At 35.4% G+C, this 16,692-nt stretch overlaps 1 protein-coding gene across 2 annotated transcripts in view; it reads left to right on the top strand.

The window, feature by feature from the left end:
• The window catches only part of CERT1 (ceramide transporter 1), a 131,426-nt gene that overhangs the window by 110,458 nt on the left and 4,276 nt on the right, over positions 1–16,692 (top strand). The window contains exons 12-18 of one of the 2 annotated variants that reach the window (XM_061429992.1): positions 424–501; positions 6,777–6,872; positions 9,110–9,242; positions 10,059–10,129; positions 13,033–13,161; positions 14,144–14,273; positions 15,505–15,641. In XM_061429992.1, coding sequence (XP_061285976.1) covers positions 424–501; positions 6,777–6,872; positions 9,110–9,242; positions 10,059–10,129; positions 13,033–13,161; positions 14,144–14,273; positions 15,505–15,632 — 765 coding nt within the window. In that variant the 3' untranslated portion in view covers positions 15,633–15,641. The remainder of the gene's footprint in view (positions 1–423; positions 502–6,776; positions 6,873–9,109; positions 9,243–10,058; positions 10,130–13,032; positions 13,162–14,143; positions 14,274–15,504; positions 15,642–16,692) is intronic. The other variant, XM_061429993.1, reaches the window with a different exon arrangement.

Here is a 16,692-nt window from a genome sequence, read left to right as displayed (position 1 = left end):
TTTAAGTAATGAGATTTTTTTTGTTTGGTATTACATGTTTTCTTCCATAGACATCCTCCAAAAACTGTTAGAAATCTTCTTCTGACTGTAATGTTCTTCCATTTTTATTTAAGGGAAAAGAAGGGTGGGGGATAGGGAATGGCTTGTCCAAAACAGTTAACCAGAAACGTGGCCAGCAATATTAAATCTTTTTTCTGTGGGGTTAAGTGATACCATTTTGTATTTTTGGCAGCCTGCATTCTTTATAGAAGGATTTTGGAGCATTACACATAATAGGTGCATGAAGTCAGCCCTCGCTGCTGAGCCTGTTTCATATAGTGCTTTGTTCTCTCTTTCTTTATCTTGTGTTTGGAAGTTGGTACTGAATGCTCTGTTGCGCCTTTGTTCTGATTACTTGGTTTTTTCTTTGTCTGTCTCTGGTAGCCCTATAGTCGCTCTTCCTCCATGTCTTCCATTGATCTAGTCAGTGCCTCTGACGATGTTCACAGATTCAGCTCCCAGGTACTGTATGAATGTATAGAGTGGACTTGAGTCTGTCTGTGCTATATTTCAGCCTGCTTTCCCAGTTCCTAGAAGTCTTTTGATTAGGCCACTTGTTTTGGTTTGAATTTTAAATAGTAACATCAAGCATTAAACAAGCCTTCCTTATCTGCTAAATAGTTTCTCTGTTAGGCATGCATGTGCCCTTTGTATCCTCTGTTGTTGAATAGCTTGGAATTTCACCATATAGGAGGTACTCCTGAAAGATTTCAAATTGAACTGAAGCGAGTAGAAGGTATCTGGTTTTTAACTATGCTGTGATATCTGTTTCTTCAGACAGCATTCAGCAACTTTTGTGGACATGGTCTATAGGATATGTTATAGCATCAAAGTGGGTTTCAAGTCTCACTTCCAATATAATTTAAAATATCTCATAATATATTCAACAGGGAAATAACTTTTAAAATAAAATTTGTCTCATTACCATTGTAAGTTTTGTTGAACTGGTTGTATTTTCCTTAGGTAAATTACCCTTGGAAATGAGTATTCCTGTCCATATGATAAATCTATGGAAATTGATTTTAAATTATTTAGTATCAGCATCATTTAAGAATTTAGGATAGGGATTTGGATGCGTGCCGTCTCTGCCCTCATAATAAAATCAAAAGTACCAACAGAAGGATATTTTTGCATCAGCATTAGGTTAAAAAAATTTTTTTAATCTTTACATACTTGCCATTCAACCTTGTATTTTTATGGTGATGGCATTTGGTTTGTGATATGTCATCATATGTTAAGAACCTGAACTCTACTCAAAATGACCACGTTTAAATCTGGTTTCCTACATAATATTTGACAGCTTTTCTAACTCCTCTGTGCTTTGCTTCTGTCATCTAGCTAGGACTGTGTTAGAGCTGGAACCTAGCATGTAGGAAGTGCTCAATAAATGAGCTTTTATCATTGTCATATTATTTCTTTGAGCTAATCAAAATTATCTGAATTATTTTTTTCTCTCAGTTTTCCAGTAAATGATTTTTAAAAATCAGTTTAAACCAGGTGTATGAATAAAATTTACATTAGTTTTCAACTATGTAATAAAGAAGAAAATTGTTTATGACTCAGATTTCTTTTCTGACTTTTGTAGCTTTTTTCTCGAACATTTTTGGGAAAGAGATATATCAGTTTCTCATCAGAAATTACCCTTAGCCAGATTTATTACAGTATTTCTCACCTCCGGCTAATTCATTTATGCATGCTTTTAAAATAGTGACTTTTATTTTACAATAAATGAGTGACCAAACTGGATAATACCGGGAGACTGGTTTATTTGCTAAGCTTCACCTTGCATTGAAATAATAAAATAACAGACTCTTTAAAAGACATCATTACTGGTCACTATTTTCTTTTAAAATATAGAAATATACAGGCTATAAATTAAAGAAAATGTAATGAGAGCAAGAAAAGAATTTGAACTGTCTATAGGTGCCTAAGAATTAGGGCTTCAGAACCCAGATCTGGACCTTAGTTATAGAGTATATAAAACATTTCGGATACAAGTGAAATGTCGAGGAGCAGGTGCCCAGATTTTTACAAAACTTCCAAATGTAGCTTACTTCTTCACCTAATTTCTTGTATAACTCAGTTGAGAAAAATCTTTCTAGTATTTTTTCCTGATGTACAATGCTCATGATTGATCTGGTTTTGTTTTTAAAGCTTTTGATTATTCTGCTCTTTTATATGCCCGAAGGGGAAATTAAGAGCAATAGCATTGAGGTCTCTAAGTATTTACTGTCTTGCTAACGTATTTGTTGTCATTAGCAGACTTGGCAGTTAACTATTGATTAATTTGGCTATGCCATCTACATACAAATACTGGCTCATGATCACTTTGTTCTTGTTGATATATAATGGTCATAGTCCTGCTTAAAGAGGATAATTAAAGGTAAAACTGAGATTGCCCCTGAAAATAACTTCAAATAAAATATATGACTCTCTTAGGAAATTGGGCTTCCCTGGTAGCTCAGCTGGTAAAGAATCGGCCTGAAGGAGTGCATGGCAACCCACTCCAGTACTCTTGCCTGGAGAATCCCCATGGACAGGAGCCTAGCAGGCTACAGTCCATAGGGTCACAAAGAGTTGGACATGCCTGAACGACTAAGCACAGCACTAGGAAATTAGTAGTAACACATGAATCTTTTGGACAGGTGTTGGAAATGAAGTAGCTCTAAATGAAAGGGTATAGAAAGTAGGAAAGAATTACATTCCCAAATGGATTTTTTTGGCCACATTTATTTTTATAACACAGTTACCATGTAAAGGTGGCAACTCACAGACCAAAGGAAAATAAAAAGCATCCTTAGTTGGAAAGAAAAGAGAGAAAATCAAAGGGTGGGTAGTACATCTACAGGTTAATGTATGATGAGAATTACCATTGCCAAAAAAAAGTCTATGTAAAGCTTTTGCCCACTTTCGTCCTTAGTAACTTTACTGTTGTGGTAATTCTCTATTTCACCCCTCCCTTTTTTATTATATAAAATAAAATCGCTAATTACTTTTATGCTGATAAGTGCTAATTTAGCTGAACTAGAACATAGTCTAAAATAATAGATCACTATTAATATTTTTATACATATCCTTTTTTCATATATATGTATATTAAGTAAAATTACATACTTCAGTAATAGTTTTTTCCTACCAATGTAGATAATTCTATATATACTGTTTTGTATAAAAACTAGCATTTTTTGTTTTGTTTTATTTTTAAACACCTGTAATTGGACCCATCTTCCCATCAGTAAATATAGGTCTAGATCTCCTTGTCTGTTGTATGAATATGCATGTTAGATTTACCACCTAATATTGAACATTTATTTTCAGTTAGTCTCTATTATTTAATAAATAGTGCTACCTAGGCCTCCCTGTATATACACCTTCTTTGTATATACATCTTGGTACATTTATCCACTTATTTTCTTAGAATATATTTCTAGAAGAAGTTTTAGGACAGAGGCCATGCACACGCCTAAGCTTTTTTATTCTTATTGCCAGACTGTCCATTAGAGAAGTTGAACTAGCTACACTCCCGGGTCAGTTTTGTTTTCCTCTCCTGACACTGAATATTATAATTTAGTTAATATTTGCCAATGTGATAGACTAGAAGTGTTATTTTTGCTCGTTGACTATTTGCATTTTTCAGTGAATTGACTATTCATATCCTTGACCATTTTTCTTTTGGGTTAACAGTATACTGTTAATTTGTTATTAATAAATTACTGTGTCCAGCAGATCCCTTTATGACCCTGTAACAGTAAGCTTAGTTGTATTCCTTTCACATAGATAAGAAAAAGAGGTTCAAACTCTGTTTGAGCCCTTCTGAGACTTCTGTTCATTACACTTTTGTTGTGCCATCAAAGGACAATTTTCTTTAGAGCTAGCCTTCTAAAATGGCATACTGAGTGATTGAAATGTGAAGTGAAAGAAAAGGTAAGAATTGGAGTGCCATCACCTCCAAATGTGTTTTATCTCCAGTCTTTTCATAGTTCATTTGCTATGAAGATGCTGTTTATGTCAGCTTACCATTTTCAACTCAAGGTGCAAAAAACCAAGGACACAATTCCTGAAATTACGCTTAGGCTAAAATTCACCCTTCTTGTTTTTAAGGGTGAATTTAACATTATTTTCTAGTATATCAGATTCTGAACCTGATAAGGTAGAAATTTGGGCAAATGTTTATTCATGTCATCCAATTAATGGTCCCTAGCGTTACACTTATTTTTGATATAGAGTTGTAACTGGAAACAGTAAATGGAGCATCTTTATATCTGAAATATGAGTGTGGTCACAAAGGCCCAAGCCACTGCCCCTGTAGTAACATTGCTACTGCATATTTTAAGATAAAATTTATACAGTGAGATTTTACTGGTGTCACCTTTCTTTGTAACCTTACTATTATTACTTCAAGGAATATACCGTAATGGATAAAGATTCCTTGGTGAGGCTTTGAAGACATGGCTAATATAGTAATTCGGTACTTTATTAGTTTTGTTAATTTCCTAGGAGCACAGCTGTGAATACATCCTGTTTGTTTCTCTGTTGGATGTTTTCAAGCCCTCTTAAGGAAGTAAATGAGGACAAAAGACTGAAAACTTTTCCATAGATGCAGTGGTAGCTATAATAGGAATTCTGTTACTTCATCTATCTAGCAAGACGATGTTAAATGCATTTACCGTACACTGTTTCAAACTTAAGTTACTTCCTATCAGTTTATATTTGTGGAATCTGGTTTCTTTTGCATCAAAAGACAAATCAAAAACAGCTTCTCATTTTTCAGACATTTGAAATAACTAATTTAAGAATACTCTCCCAAATAGAAACACAATTACCTGCATATTTTTTCAACAAAAGAGCTAAATGGCACTAAAGTTCTTTTAAACAGAACTCTCTTTGTTTTTTTAGCAGAATAAAATCCTTAACATTCTTCTTAAACAAATAATCCATTTAAAGTAGGGCCTCTTTGGGAGAAATATTTCTTTCTACCTCTAATCTCACGATAAATATAGGTGTTCTTAACTCCTAGTAGCCTACAGAAAAAGTATGTACATACCCGGATCTAAAGATTTCTAAGATCTTGAAATCTAAAAGTGATTAAAAATAATCTCCCAGTGTGGCCGCAGACTAATGCCTTAGGCCAGGCTGCTGTGGAGGCTCTATTTGTGCATGCTAACTGGGACTTGCTTTGTTCTTCCTCTAATAAGATACCTTTGGTGTGTAGTATTTGTAACTTGGAATTCTACATTAGTCATCCTGAACCTCTCAAAGCAGATTTCAGAATTTTAGAGACACAAAGATTTTATTCCCAGTCAGCCTTTGAAGTTATGTTTTCTAATTAAGGCTTTATAAAATTATAGATGGACTAGTAGTCATGTTTTAAATTTTCTTCCAGTTGTCTAACTCAACACCCTTCACGTTAAAGATTATGGATAAAGAAATAAGTTACTATGTAACATTTATTTAGTACAAACATAGATTGTAGAATTTCAGCCTACACACTATTACCAAAAACTTTTCTGATGATCATTGCCAATTAAAGAGACATTTTTAGTCATAACTACTTTCAGTTATTATGAAGCCAAAAATGCCTTCTGAAATCCAGGAAACTTGGTATACACATCACAATAACATATTAATAACATCCTTATATGCAGAAAAATGATATCTTCAAAGTGACTAATTTTAAGAGCTCTGCTCCCAAATCATTAATGTATTTAATTCAAAATACATGTAAACCTGGTTCTTATGTTTCCCTAATGAATGTAATAGACTTTATGTACAACAAGTTGTTAAACTTAGGAATAAATCTTAAAATTGAAGCTTAATATACATATTTTTCAATTCTTTTCTGCCTTCTTTTAATATTCTGTAAAACAAAATTATGAGTAAAAGTTAAGAAAATAGGACTTAGAAACTGTTTGTGTAGATGGAAAAGGTGACAGTTCCTTCAGAAACAATCTGTTTATCACTTCATTTCTGTTTATAAACATGTTTCATACTAGGAGGGTTTCCAGAGAACACTTAAATGAGATCTTACCAATGAATCTGATTGAGGATTCTGGGAGGAAGAACTATTTGACTCTATTTATAAAAGATGTGTCAGGATAATTTGATAGTTAAAAGCAGAGGTTGCAATTTAAATTTAGTAAAAGAAATTTAGTTAGAAATTTAGAAAGAATATAGAATAATGAAATGGAATCAGATATATGGAGAAGTTGGTTATTTTTTTAAGTTGGCTTATATTCATGATAAAAGAGGAATTGAATAAAATAACAAAAATTTTCTTTTTGTAGAGAAATCTTGACACACAAACAAGCTTTCTTTCTGTGTAGTATTTAACTACAGAAACACTGGACTAGATGGTCTCTTTGTGCCCCTTTTACGCTTAATGTTCCATGATTTTATGCTTTAAGACGACGTCTCTGTAAGAATACATATTGTAGGAAAGGAAGGAGTAGTTCTTTCTTCCAGAAAACACATATTTTGGTCACTTGATGGACATTAGGCCAGTGTTAAGTAGAGTGAAGCACCTTCTTTCCCCACATTTCTCCTTCCTGTCATTAACCTGGATATGATATCTGGAATGTGGACTAAAACTCTTCAACACTGTATAAAACCTACTAACCTTTGTGCATTTGGTTGCTTACCTTTCTAAAAACATCATTTCTGAACTGAAATAACTGAATACCATTCTGTTTTAGAGATTATTGGACGTGGATTCTTACAGTTCTGTTTTTCTTTTTAAGGTTGAAGAGATGGTGCAGAACCACATGACCTATTCATTGCAGGATGTAGGTGGCGACGCCAACTGGCAGTTGGTTGTAGAAGAAGGGGAGATGAAGGTAATTCCCTGCAGGCTAATTGCAGCCCCTTGCAGTCATACTGTATTATTATTATTGATCTAAGTAAGATAGCACTTACAGTTTTCCTTTAAGTAAACTATTACGTATGATTGAAGAAGCTCTAAATAGTGAGAAATAAAATGTCTCTTTGCTTTCTTGATTTAGCTTTTACATAATTTTTTATGATCATAGTATAAATCTGTACACAGATTTTTCTGTTTTACCTTGGCCTTGGAGAAAATGGGTTTTGATATGAACAGCTCACAATTAGCTAATGACTCTCTGGATATTTCTCTCTTTAAATATACTGAATGTTGTGCCCAGGTGTTAACTTTTTTCCCTTTTTGGTCTGTACCTCACTTCTTGTTCTTTCTCTTACTGCTTCTTTTTTTTGGACATTGATTAGCTAATCTTGCCCATATCCCTAAGCTGTAAGAGAGTAAGAGCAAGGGACAAGAGATTGAGTGTTCAGTTGAAAACCAACAACATTATCATTGACTTTTGGATTACTTTATGCCCAAGGCACAATGCTAAAGATAAAGAGATATTTAATAAGACTCCCTCCAAGCTGAAACTTTGGTTGGAAGGAGGATATTGATATTTAAAAGATGCAATTATTTAGCTCTACCAGATAATATTGAATGAAAAGTACAGGTGAACAGTGGAGAAAAATTGAAAGGGATCTCAGATTTGAGACAGATTGTTTTACATCAAGGACTATGATGAGAAATGGAAACAAGGTTATCACAAAGGTGAGGCGAGGGCATTTATATTCAGGAGTTTTGTACAGATTTTTGACCAGAATTATTCTCACAAGTGAGATACGTATTAAATGTTGGAATTTACTGTCCTCCTGAATAGGGAACAAATTAAGAAATCAGAAGAGATAAGCAAATGAGAGACCAGGATGTTAGTTATAATTCTGACAATGTGATTTAGAAATAAAGACCAGCTGTCATGAGGTCTTACTAATATGTTACCCCAGAATGAAACATAATATTTCTGACATAACTAGGTAATCACAGGCCTTCCCCCACAAGAGCATGCCCCAAAAGCAGACCAGCATACATCCTGCCCACAGGAGAAGGGATTCAGCCAAGCCTGCCTGGCCCTCCTTCTGTGTTCACCATTCAGGTGTCCCTGTTTCCCCCCTCCCAGGAGGGGGAAGTGAAAGGCTGGAGAAGCCAGGAGTCACTGTCTAGGTGGAGGTCCTTCACCTGAAGTGAGTGGTAGAGAAGAAGTGCTCCTGCACCTTTAGAGAGAGTCATTGGGGCTGGTTTATGGGGTGTATAAAATAACCCACTAAGCAAAATGTGTTACTGTCTGTAGCAGTGAGCTAGCCATTGTATACAGAGTGACATTTTAGAAGGACTAGGCTCGTAGGGATATGCAACTAGAGACCAAGAAAACTACTTAGGAGATTCAGGTACAAGGTGATGAAAACATACCTAAAAAAGATACACAATAGTAGAAAAGCCAAGTTTTGGATGTCTTATAGATTACTAATAGATTAAAAGCTATGTGAAATGTAAGGGAGGAAATCAAAAGTCTAGAGTTTCCAGTTTTGGTTACTGGAAAAATATCAGTCCCAATAACATAAATAAATATGTAAGGAAAGGTACTTTGGAGAGAAATTAGGTGAAATGCCTAACAGTGTCCGGCTCCATAGGCACTCCATAAATTCAGAGCTGGTTTCCTCTGTGATAACTTGTTTGTTTTTCAAAAGAACTTACTAAAGAGCTGTCTAAAGTACCAAATCCTCTGTAATTTTGAAGTAATTAATTTTGTTCAGGAGTTTATGTATATAGTCTCAGTATTTAAAGCAAGATAGATCTTAAGGCATGCAACCTCAGTATTTAAAAACAAGATATCATTGATCTTTATGCGATGTTAGCGTTCCATCATTAGTTCAACAAATAATTGAGTGCCTTCTGTGTTTCAGATACTGTTCTAGATGCTGGGGATACAGCATTATCCCTAAGGAGATAATGTTTAACCAGCGTATTTGGCCTTTTTAGCCATGATGAATGGTCTTTGAGAATGTTCAATAAATAATGTCTAATTTAAATTGATGTATTCGTAGCTCTCACTCATTACATATGCATACTTTGGAATTGTAGTTTTAAATATTTTTATGTATTGTCTCTGTTAATAATTTGAAATTTTAATTTTTCTTTTGGCAGAATATTTATGTTCCATAAGTGTTTTTCAAACATATTTTAAAATATATCCTCTAGGTATATAGAAGAGAAGTAGAAGAAAATGGGATTGTTCTGGATCCTTTGAAAGCTACCCATGCAGTTAAAGGCGTTACAGGACACGAGGTCTGCAATTACTTCTGGAATGTTGATGTTCGCAATGATTGGGAAAGTAAGCTGCCATTATTATATTTTGATAGTTTTTAATTTTAAATTGAATACCAAATCTAACCTGGTTTTCTTCGTCTGAGCTGTAGTTTACAAAGTCATAAAAACTCCAGATAGTTATAAAAACTATCTGGAGAATCATACAGGGGACTGATAGTACCTGAGCTTTTCATTGTACAAAATGCTTCTCAGTGAATTACAGCATTTAATCCACTACAGTCCTGTGTGATAGGTAGGTAATAAAGTAAACTTCAGATAGCCTAAGTGACACGTTAAAGACCACAGAACTAGTTAGTGGAAAAGCCAAGGCTAAAATAAAAGGTTTCTATTTTATCATCTTCTTTTTTTTCTATACTGCTTTGTTTACGTCATAAATTGTAGATTAAGGGGGGCTGTGGGGGGAGTGGTGTCGGTGGAGGGGGGTGTGTTCTCCTCAGGCTTACAAACATAGTCACCTGAACCTTGGTGAACAGCTTATTCAGCTTCAATAAATTAAGGATGATAGGGAGGGAAGGGGTCATGGTGTTAGGGAATAATTTGTGCCCTAGTAATGAAGCCATGATTAGAACTGCGTTCTTGCAGTGGGAGCTGGATACTGGGCCAAAGAAAATGAGGTTTCCTGGTGATTAGATCTCATTGCCACCATCTATAACCCCTAATACTAAATAAATATAAACTCCCTTCCATGTGGATGTAGCCTCAGTAGAACAAGATCCTGTTCATTTTACTATAATGTCCATTTGTAATGTAAGTGAATTAGTCACATACTAGGAAATGGTAATACATTTTTTTGACTACTAACATTTTCTCTTCATTGCAGCAACTATAGAAAACTTTCATGTGGTGGAAACATTAGCTGATAATGCAATCATCATTTATCAAACGCACAAGGTAAATATCTTTTAATCCCAAAAGGATTCCAGCGTAGTTTGAACAGAGACATATAAAATACTCTCTAAAGTAAAATTTGGCAGGAAATTAAGTTGCACAAAAAGATTCAAAGACTTTATTAATCACGAATTTCATGTATTCGAAAAGTAAATCAGATTATTTAAACGTTTCTGCTTTAAAGCAGAAATGGGTGCAAATACAAACTTGAAAAATATCCAAAACATGTTTGAAGAAGATATATAGTAAGTCTGGAGAAGAAAGTACTCAAATCTATTTAAATGTTTTTCTAGTATCTAGTCTCTAGAGGAAATAAATGAGTAACCAAATATGAATCGGTTTCCTGCAACAGTAATAGAAAATGGAAAGTATGTTATTAGTCTGTGTTAAGACTCAAAAGTGAACATGATCTAAATGGATTATCTGACATCAGGGAAAAATTTCTGAGCATCAGCTATTGAGAGGTTGTTGGTCATGCCCCAGAACACAAAGAAACATTGTCATTTAAATTGGTTTCCTTTCACTTCATTTCTTCCTCTGTTAATCTAAATATTTAAATTAGAGAATATTTCTCTTAACTTATTCTGCTCTATTTCCATTCTTAACATTGCCAAATATTATGTTGAATAAACAATAATAAATTAAAATTTTGGAGAGATCCACCAAAAGCAGTTTTGTACGTTATATAAGAAACATGATGATTCAGTAAGTACTTCATTTTTCTTTTTAAAATAATTTTTAATTGAGTTGAATATTTGATAATATTTTCAGTTTTGTTATGTATTTCTTGAGTTAGTCTTGTTATCTGAGGCATGTAATGTTTAATGACTCTGACTTAGGCTTCATTTACATGACAGCTACTCAAGAAAGGCATAACAAGATTCTGTTTTAACTTACTGATTTAGGGGGTTTAAAGTAGAGTCTGAAATTTATTAGACTTTAAAATATTAGTCGCTCTGTAATTTGCAGTGAAAATAAATGACCAGTCATTTAGAATCGGAGAAGGCAATGGCACCCCACTCCAGTACTCTTGCCTGGGAAATCCCATGGACGGAGGAGCCTGGTAGCCTGCAGTCCATGGGGTTGCTAAGAGTCAGACACGACTGAGCGACTTCACTTTCACTTTTCACTTTCATGCGTCGGAGAAGGAAATGGCAACCCACTCCAGTGTTCTTGCCTGGAGAATCCCAGGGACGGGGGAGCCTGGTGGGCTGCCGTCTATGGGGTCACACAGAGTCGGACACGACTGAAGTGACTTAGCAGCATTTAGAGTCAGAAGGCTCTTATTTTCTAAAGATAATTGATCCTGGAAAATGGGCTGCAGAAATTATTTTACTTGTTAAGTAGTAGATGGAGGGGAGGAATCAGATCAGATCAGTCACTCAGTCGTGTCTGACTCTTTGCGACCCCATGAATCGCAGCACGCCAGGCCTCCCTGTCCATCACCAACTCCCGGAGTTCACCCAGACTCACGTCCATCGAGTCAGTGATGCCATCCAGCCATCTCATCCTCTGTCGTCCCCTTCTCCTCCTGCCCTCAATCCCTCCCAGCATCAGGGTCTTTTCCAATGAATCAACTCTTCGCATGAGGTGGTCAAAGTACTGCAGTTTCAGCTTTAGCATCATTCCTTCCAAAGAAATCCCAGGACTGATCTCCTTCAGAATGGACTGGTTGGATCTCCTTGCAGTCCAAGGGACTCTCAAGAGTCTTCTACAACACCAGAGTTCAAAAGCATCAATTCTTCGGCGCTCAGCCTTCTTCACTGTCCAACTCTCACATCCATACATGACCACTGGAAAAACCATAGCCTTGACTAGACGAACCTTTGTTGGCAAAGTAATGTCTCTGCTTTTGAATATGCTATCTTGGTTGGTCATAACTTTCCTTCCAAGGAGTAAGCGTCTTTTAATTTCATGGCTGCAGTCACCATCTGCAGTGACTTTGGAGCCCCCCAAAATAAAGTCTGACACTGTTTCCACTGTTTCCCCATCTATTTCGCGTGAAGTGATGGGACCGGATGCCATGATCTTCGTTTTCTGAATGTTGAGCTTTAAGCCAACTTTTTCACTCTCCCCTTTCACTTTCATCAAGAGGCTTTTGAGTTCCTCTTCACTTTCTGCCATAAAGGTGGTGTCATCTGTATATCTGAGGTTATTGATATTTCTCCCAGCAATATATAGGTCATATTAGGATTATTTCTGGAAAACTAACTACAATTGTAACTTAAAGTGTGTTATATATAAAATACATTACTTTAATAATCTTTAGTTTTAGTTTTCCAGAAATAAAAAATATTGTACACTTAAAAATTAAAGCATTTTATGTTACGTATATGTTACCAAATTTAAAGAGAACTATAAATAGCAGAATGTTATTCTTTTGGTGTATTCTGCAAAGTCATTAACTCAGTTTTCATAATCAAATCCTTTGGTGTGGGTGCTTTCCATTTAAAATCTGACAGATATTACCTTCTACTAAAACATTTTACTAGTCTTACATTTGTTTCTTTGTTAGTTCCATATTAAATGTAAATAAAAAGTAGTTCAAAGTTTTAGGACTTCCCTTGACAGTCCAGTGGTTAAAACTCCGCTCTTCCACTGAAGGGGGTGCAGGTTCGATCCCTCGTTGATGAACTAAGATGCTGCATGCTGTGTGAAAGGGAAAGGTGCTCAGTCGTGGCCGACTCTCTGCGACCCCATGGACTATACAGTCCATGGGATTCTCCAGGCCAGAATGCTGGAGTAGGTAGCCTTTCCCTTCTTCAGGGGGTCTTCCCAACCCAGGGATCCAACCCAGGCCAACTGAGCTATCAGGGAAGCCCAAGAAAACTGGAGTGGGTGGTGCAGCCAAAAAGAACACGAAAAACGGAGTTCAGACTTGCAAAATATTTGTACTTCTTCCACAGAGAGTGTGGCCAGCTTCTCAGCGGGATGTCTTATATCTGTCTGCCATTCGAAAGATACCAGCTTTGAATGAAAATGACCCGGAGACTTGGATAGTTTGTAATTTTTCTGTCGATCACAGCAGTGCTCCTGTAAGTACAGTGTATAAACATGTTATAATTGTACACTGTGAAGTTAAATACACAACACAGCACAGGGCAAAAGTGATCAGCACACACCACACATAAAGATTTGATAATGCTTCTTAAATTTTTATTAAAGTTGACTTCTTGGAAGAGTACAGCTAGTAGTGTTACCTGAGAGCAACAGTCATGCCATGAACATCCCAGCAGGACTGTTTTCCTTTCCTCTTGAGGGTCGATGATGCAGCTGGATGGGTCACTAGGTAGGCTACTTCTCATAGTTACCTCAAGCCATGATCAACTGCAGGCAAAGCCTCTGTGGTTTCTATCTCGTTTTAGCTACTTTTACTACTTAGGAGGAGGGGAAACGTTCCTGATGTCAAATCAGCTTGGCATCTATTCTTTTTTTTTTTCAAGAGACAGTTTAATGTCTGCACACAGTTTCCTGTGTAATACAGCATCACACCATGCAGGGCATTTACTCTTATTGTGTACATTCAGAAATGTTTGAAACACTTCTTAAGGCTGTAAAACAGAACATAGAAAAATGAACAGGAGTATATTCAGTACTTACGAAACGTGATATGATAAAGAATATAGAGTACTACTTTCCTTTCCAATACTTCAAAAGATGTATTAATATATATACTTTTTTTCTTGAACAAGTAACATCACAAATGATCACATCTTCACATGCTTGGAGTATTATTTATATTCAATGCAAGACTATTACCATCTTTCATACACAAATTTTTTTTCTAGCTTTGTGACAATGCAACCTTTAATCCATTCAAGTAAATTCAACCCCACACCCCACAGTTGCTGTCCCCCAGCATTCAGACATTGGTATGTGTCCTTTATTGGTGTATATAAGATTTTGTTGGAGATGATGAGTTATAGTTTTGGTGAACTTAATGTAGAATTAGACCAGAAGAGGTTACAAAATACTGGATATCTACTACACTGGTGGTGGTATTTTTTCTTTTGGCAGCTAAATAATCGATGTGTCCGTGCCAAAATAAACGTTGCTATGATTTGTCAGACCTTGGTGAGCCCCCCAGAAGGAAACCAGGAGATTAGCAGGGACAACATTCTATGCAAGATTACATACGTGGCCAATGGTATGTATTTTGTTTTTGGTGTTTGGTCATATGGATGTTTTTATTATGATCTACATGATAACTGACAGTTTGGACAAATACCATTTACCAATGTCATTTTAGTTTTTATCCATTAGATTTAGTAATTTTTAATTTGGAGAGATATATATCAAAATTATTGGGACTCTTTCAAAATATACATGTCTGAATAATTACTGTATCAGAATTTCTGAAGCTGGGGCTGGAAAGGTAAATTTGTAAACTTCATCTTTAGATCACTATTACATGTACAGTTGTAAGAACCATTGTATTAGATACATGTCTTATAGAATATTTGTGTAATTAGGAATATAAGCAACAGTGAGAAAAGAAATAAACACTTCTTTTTTACCCAAATTTTCAAAGACCATTTAGTGACTTAGAAAAATGTTTATAACTTAAAGTTAAGTGGGGTGAGAAAAAGCGTATAAAATACCATTTCAGTAAATTTTAAAAGAAGAAAATATGTACATATGAAAAGTTGAAATGCTAATACTGACTTGTTGCTTGATTGTTGGATTACTGGAAATTATTGTTTTCTTCTTTTTTACTTTATAATTTTGGGTTTTTGTAAAATATAGTTGATGTAAAATATTATGCTAGTTTCAGGTGAATAGTTCTTTTTCTTATTGTCAGACTTTTTAGTTTTCTAAATCTTTGTTCCCTGTCCTTTAGTAGCTGCTAGTCGCAAAAAGTCGGGCATGACTGAAGCAACTTAGCAGCAGCAGTGATATATTTATTTCACACTGGCCTAGGGCTGGACAACCCTGTTCATCACTTTTAATGGTTCCTCATTCCCCCCATTTCCTACCTGCAGTAAACTAGAGTCCCTCTAATCAAATGTTCAAACCTTCTTTATACAGAACCATCATTGCTGGTATGTTTACAGAGACAGTTATGCCTGAGCAAGTTACTATTTGATTATAATAGAGTTTAATGAATAAATCTGCCTTTAGTAAGCTGAAGTGCTGCTGTACTAATATTTGCATATAGTTCAGGAAACCAAGAACATTTTAGAACAGTAATAAATGCTTTCTAGTTTGTTATCTGTTCTCATCTGGTGGTTGGTACAGTACTAAGGACTGAGTGGTCAAGACTTTTTAAGAGGCGCTGTTTTATTGTGAGGAATAGTTTTTAAGGCAGAAGAACAAAGTGAGTGCTTTACACATGTGGGGAATTACCTTAACAGTTTGCATTTTCCTCTGTCTCACAGTAAACCCTGGAGGATGGGCCCCAGCCTCAGTGTTACGGGCAGTGGCAAAACGAGAATATCCAAAGTTTCTAAAGCGTTTTACTTCTTACGTACAAGAAAAAACTGCAGGAAAACCTATTTTGTTCTAGTATTAACAGGTACTGGAAAATGTATTTTATCCTTTTTTTAAACTTTATTTGATTAACATGGCTCTTGCAGACATAATAAGTAAGTACAATTTCCCTTATTTTTCCCTTCCCAGAAAATAGTTTTAGGTTTTTGTATATTCTTCCAGGCTTATATGTATGTACTGACATATATCTTTGATTTTTTTCCCCAAAGTATTGTCTTGCAGCTTGCTTTTTCTATTTAATGTATCTTGACTATTAGTACATAGAAAGATATATAAAACTATATCATTCTTTTAACATCTGTTGTATAAATGTTGTAAAATTTATTAAGCACTGGCCCATGTTAATGTCTGGCTGGTTCCATATTTTTATTGTCAAATGATGCTGCACTGAATATCTTTGTGCTAGGCACTGAAATCTTTTTTTTTTTTTTTTAATAAGTGGTATGTTAACATGGTTCAGAAGTCAAAAGTTTGAAAAGATGCGCAGTAAAATTTATCCCCTGTCTCCTAATCACCCAGTTTTGCACCACTGCCGCATACCCCACATACCAAAGTGTATAGCTGCTACTGGTAGTTTTTTGTGTTTTTCCAGAAGTGTTTTATTTTCACTTAAATAAGCCAATACAAGTATATTCCTGCCGTACATACACCTTTACTGTTACTGGTAAAAGGCTGCATACTGTAAGTGGATTCTGCATCTTGCTTTTCTTACGCTTTATCTTGAAGGTCTTTCCACATTGGTGCAGAGCTGCTTTATTCTTTTTTTATGGCTGTGTAGAATCCCATTGTATGGATGCACATAAATTTATCTAACCAGTTCTCCACTTGCAGATGTTAAAGTTGCTTCTAGCTTTTGCTGGAGCAAACAGTATTGCAGTCATATCCATGTGTCATTTAGTTTGTGAATAAATTACTAGCCGTGGCACTGCTGGCACTTCAGAGGTCTTGTGCATTTGTAATTCAGGTAGTGCCCTCTGTAGAGGTTGTATTAATTTACCATCTCACCAGCACTAACATGTCGGGAGTACTATTTCTCTGACACTCACACAATGTAGGAAATAAACCTTTCTGATTTT

Source organism: Bos javanicus, chromosome 10 (genome assembly GCF_032452875.1).
Source record: "Bos javanicus breed banteng chromosome 10, ARS-OSU_banteng_1.0, whole genome shotgun sequence".
Classification (NCBI taxonomy): domain Eukaryota; kingdom Metazoa; phylum Chordata; class Mammalia; order Artiodactyla; family Bovidae; genus Bos; species Bos javanicus.
Note: the sequence above shows the minus strand (reverse complement) of the source record. Positions and strands in the feature narration are given on the sequence as shown.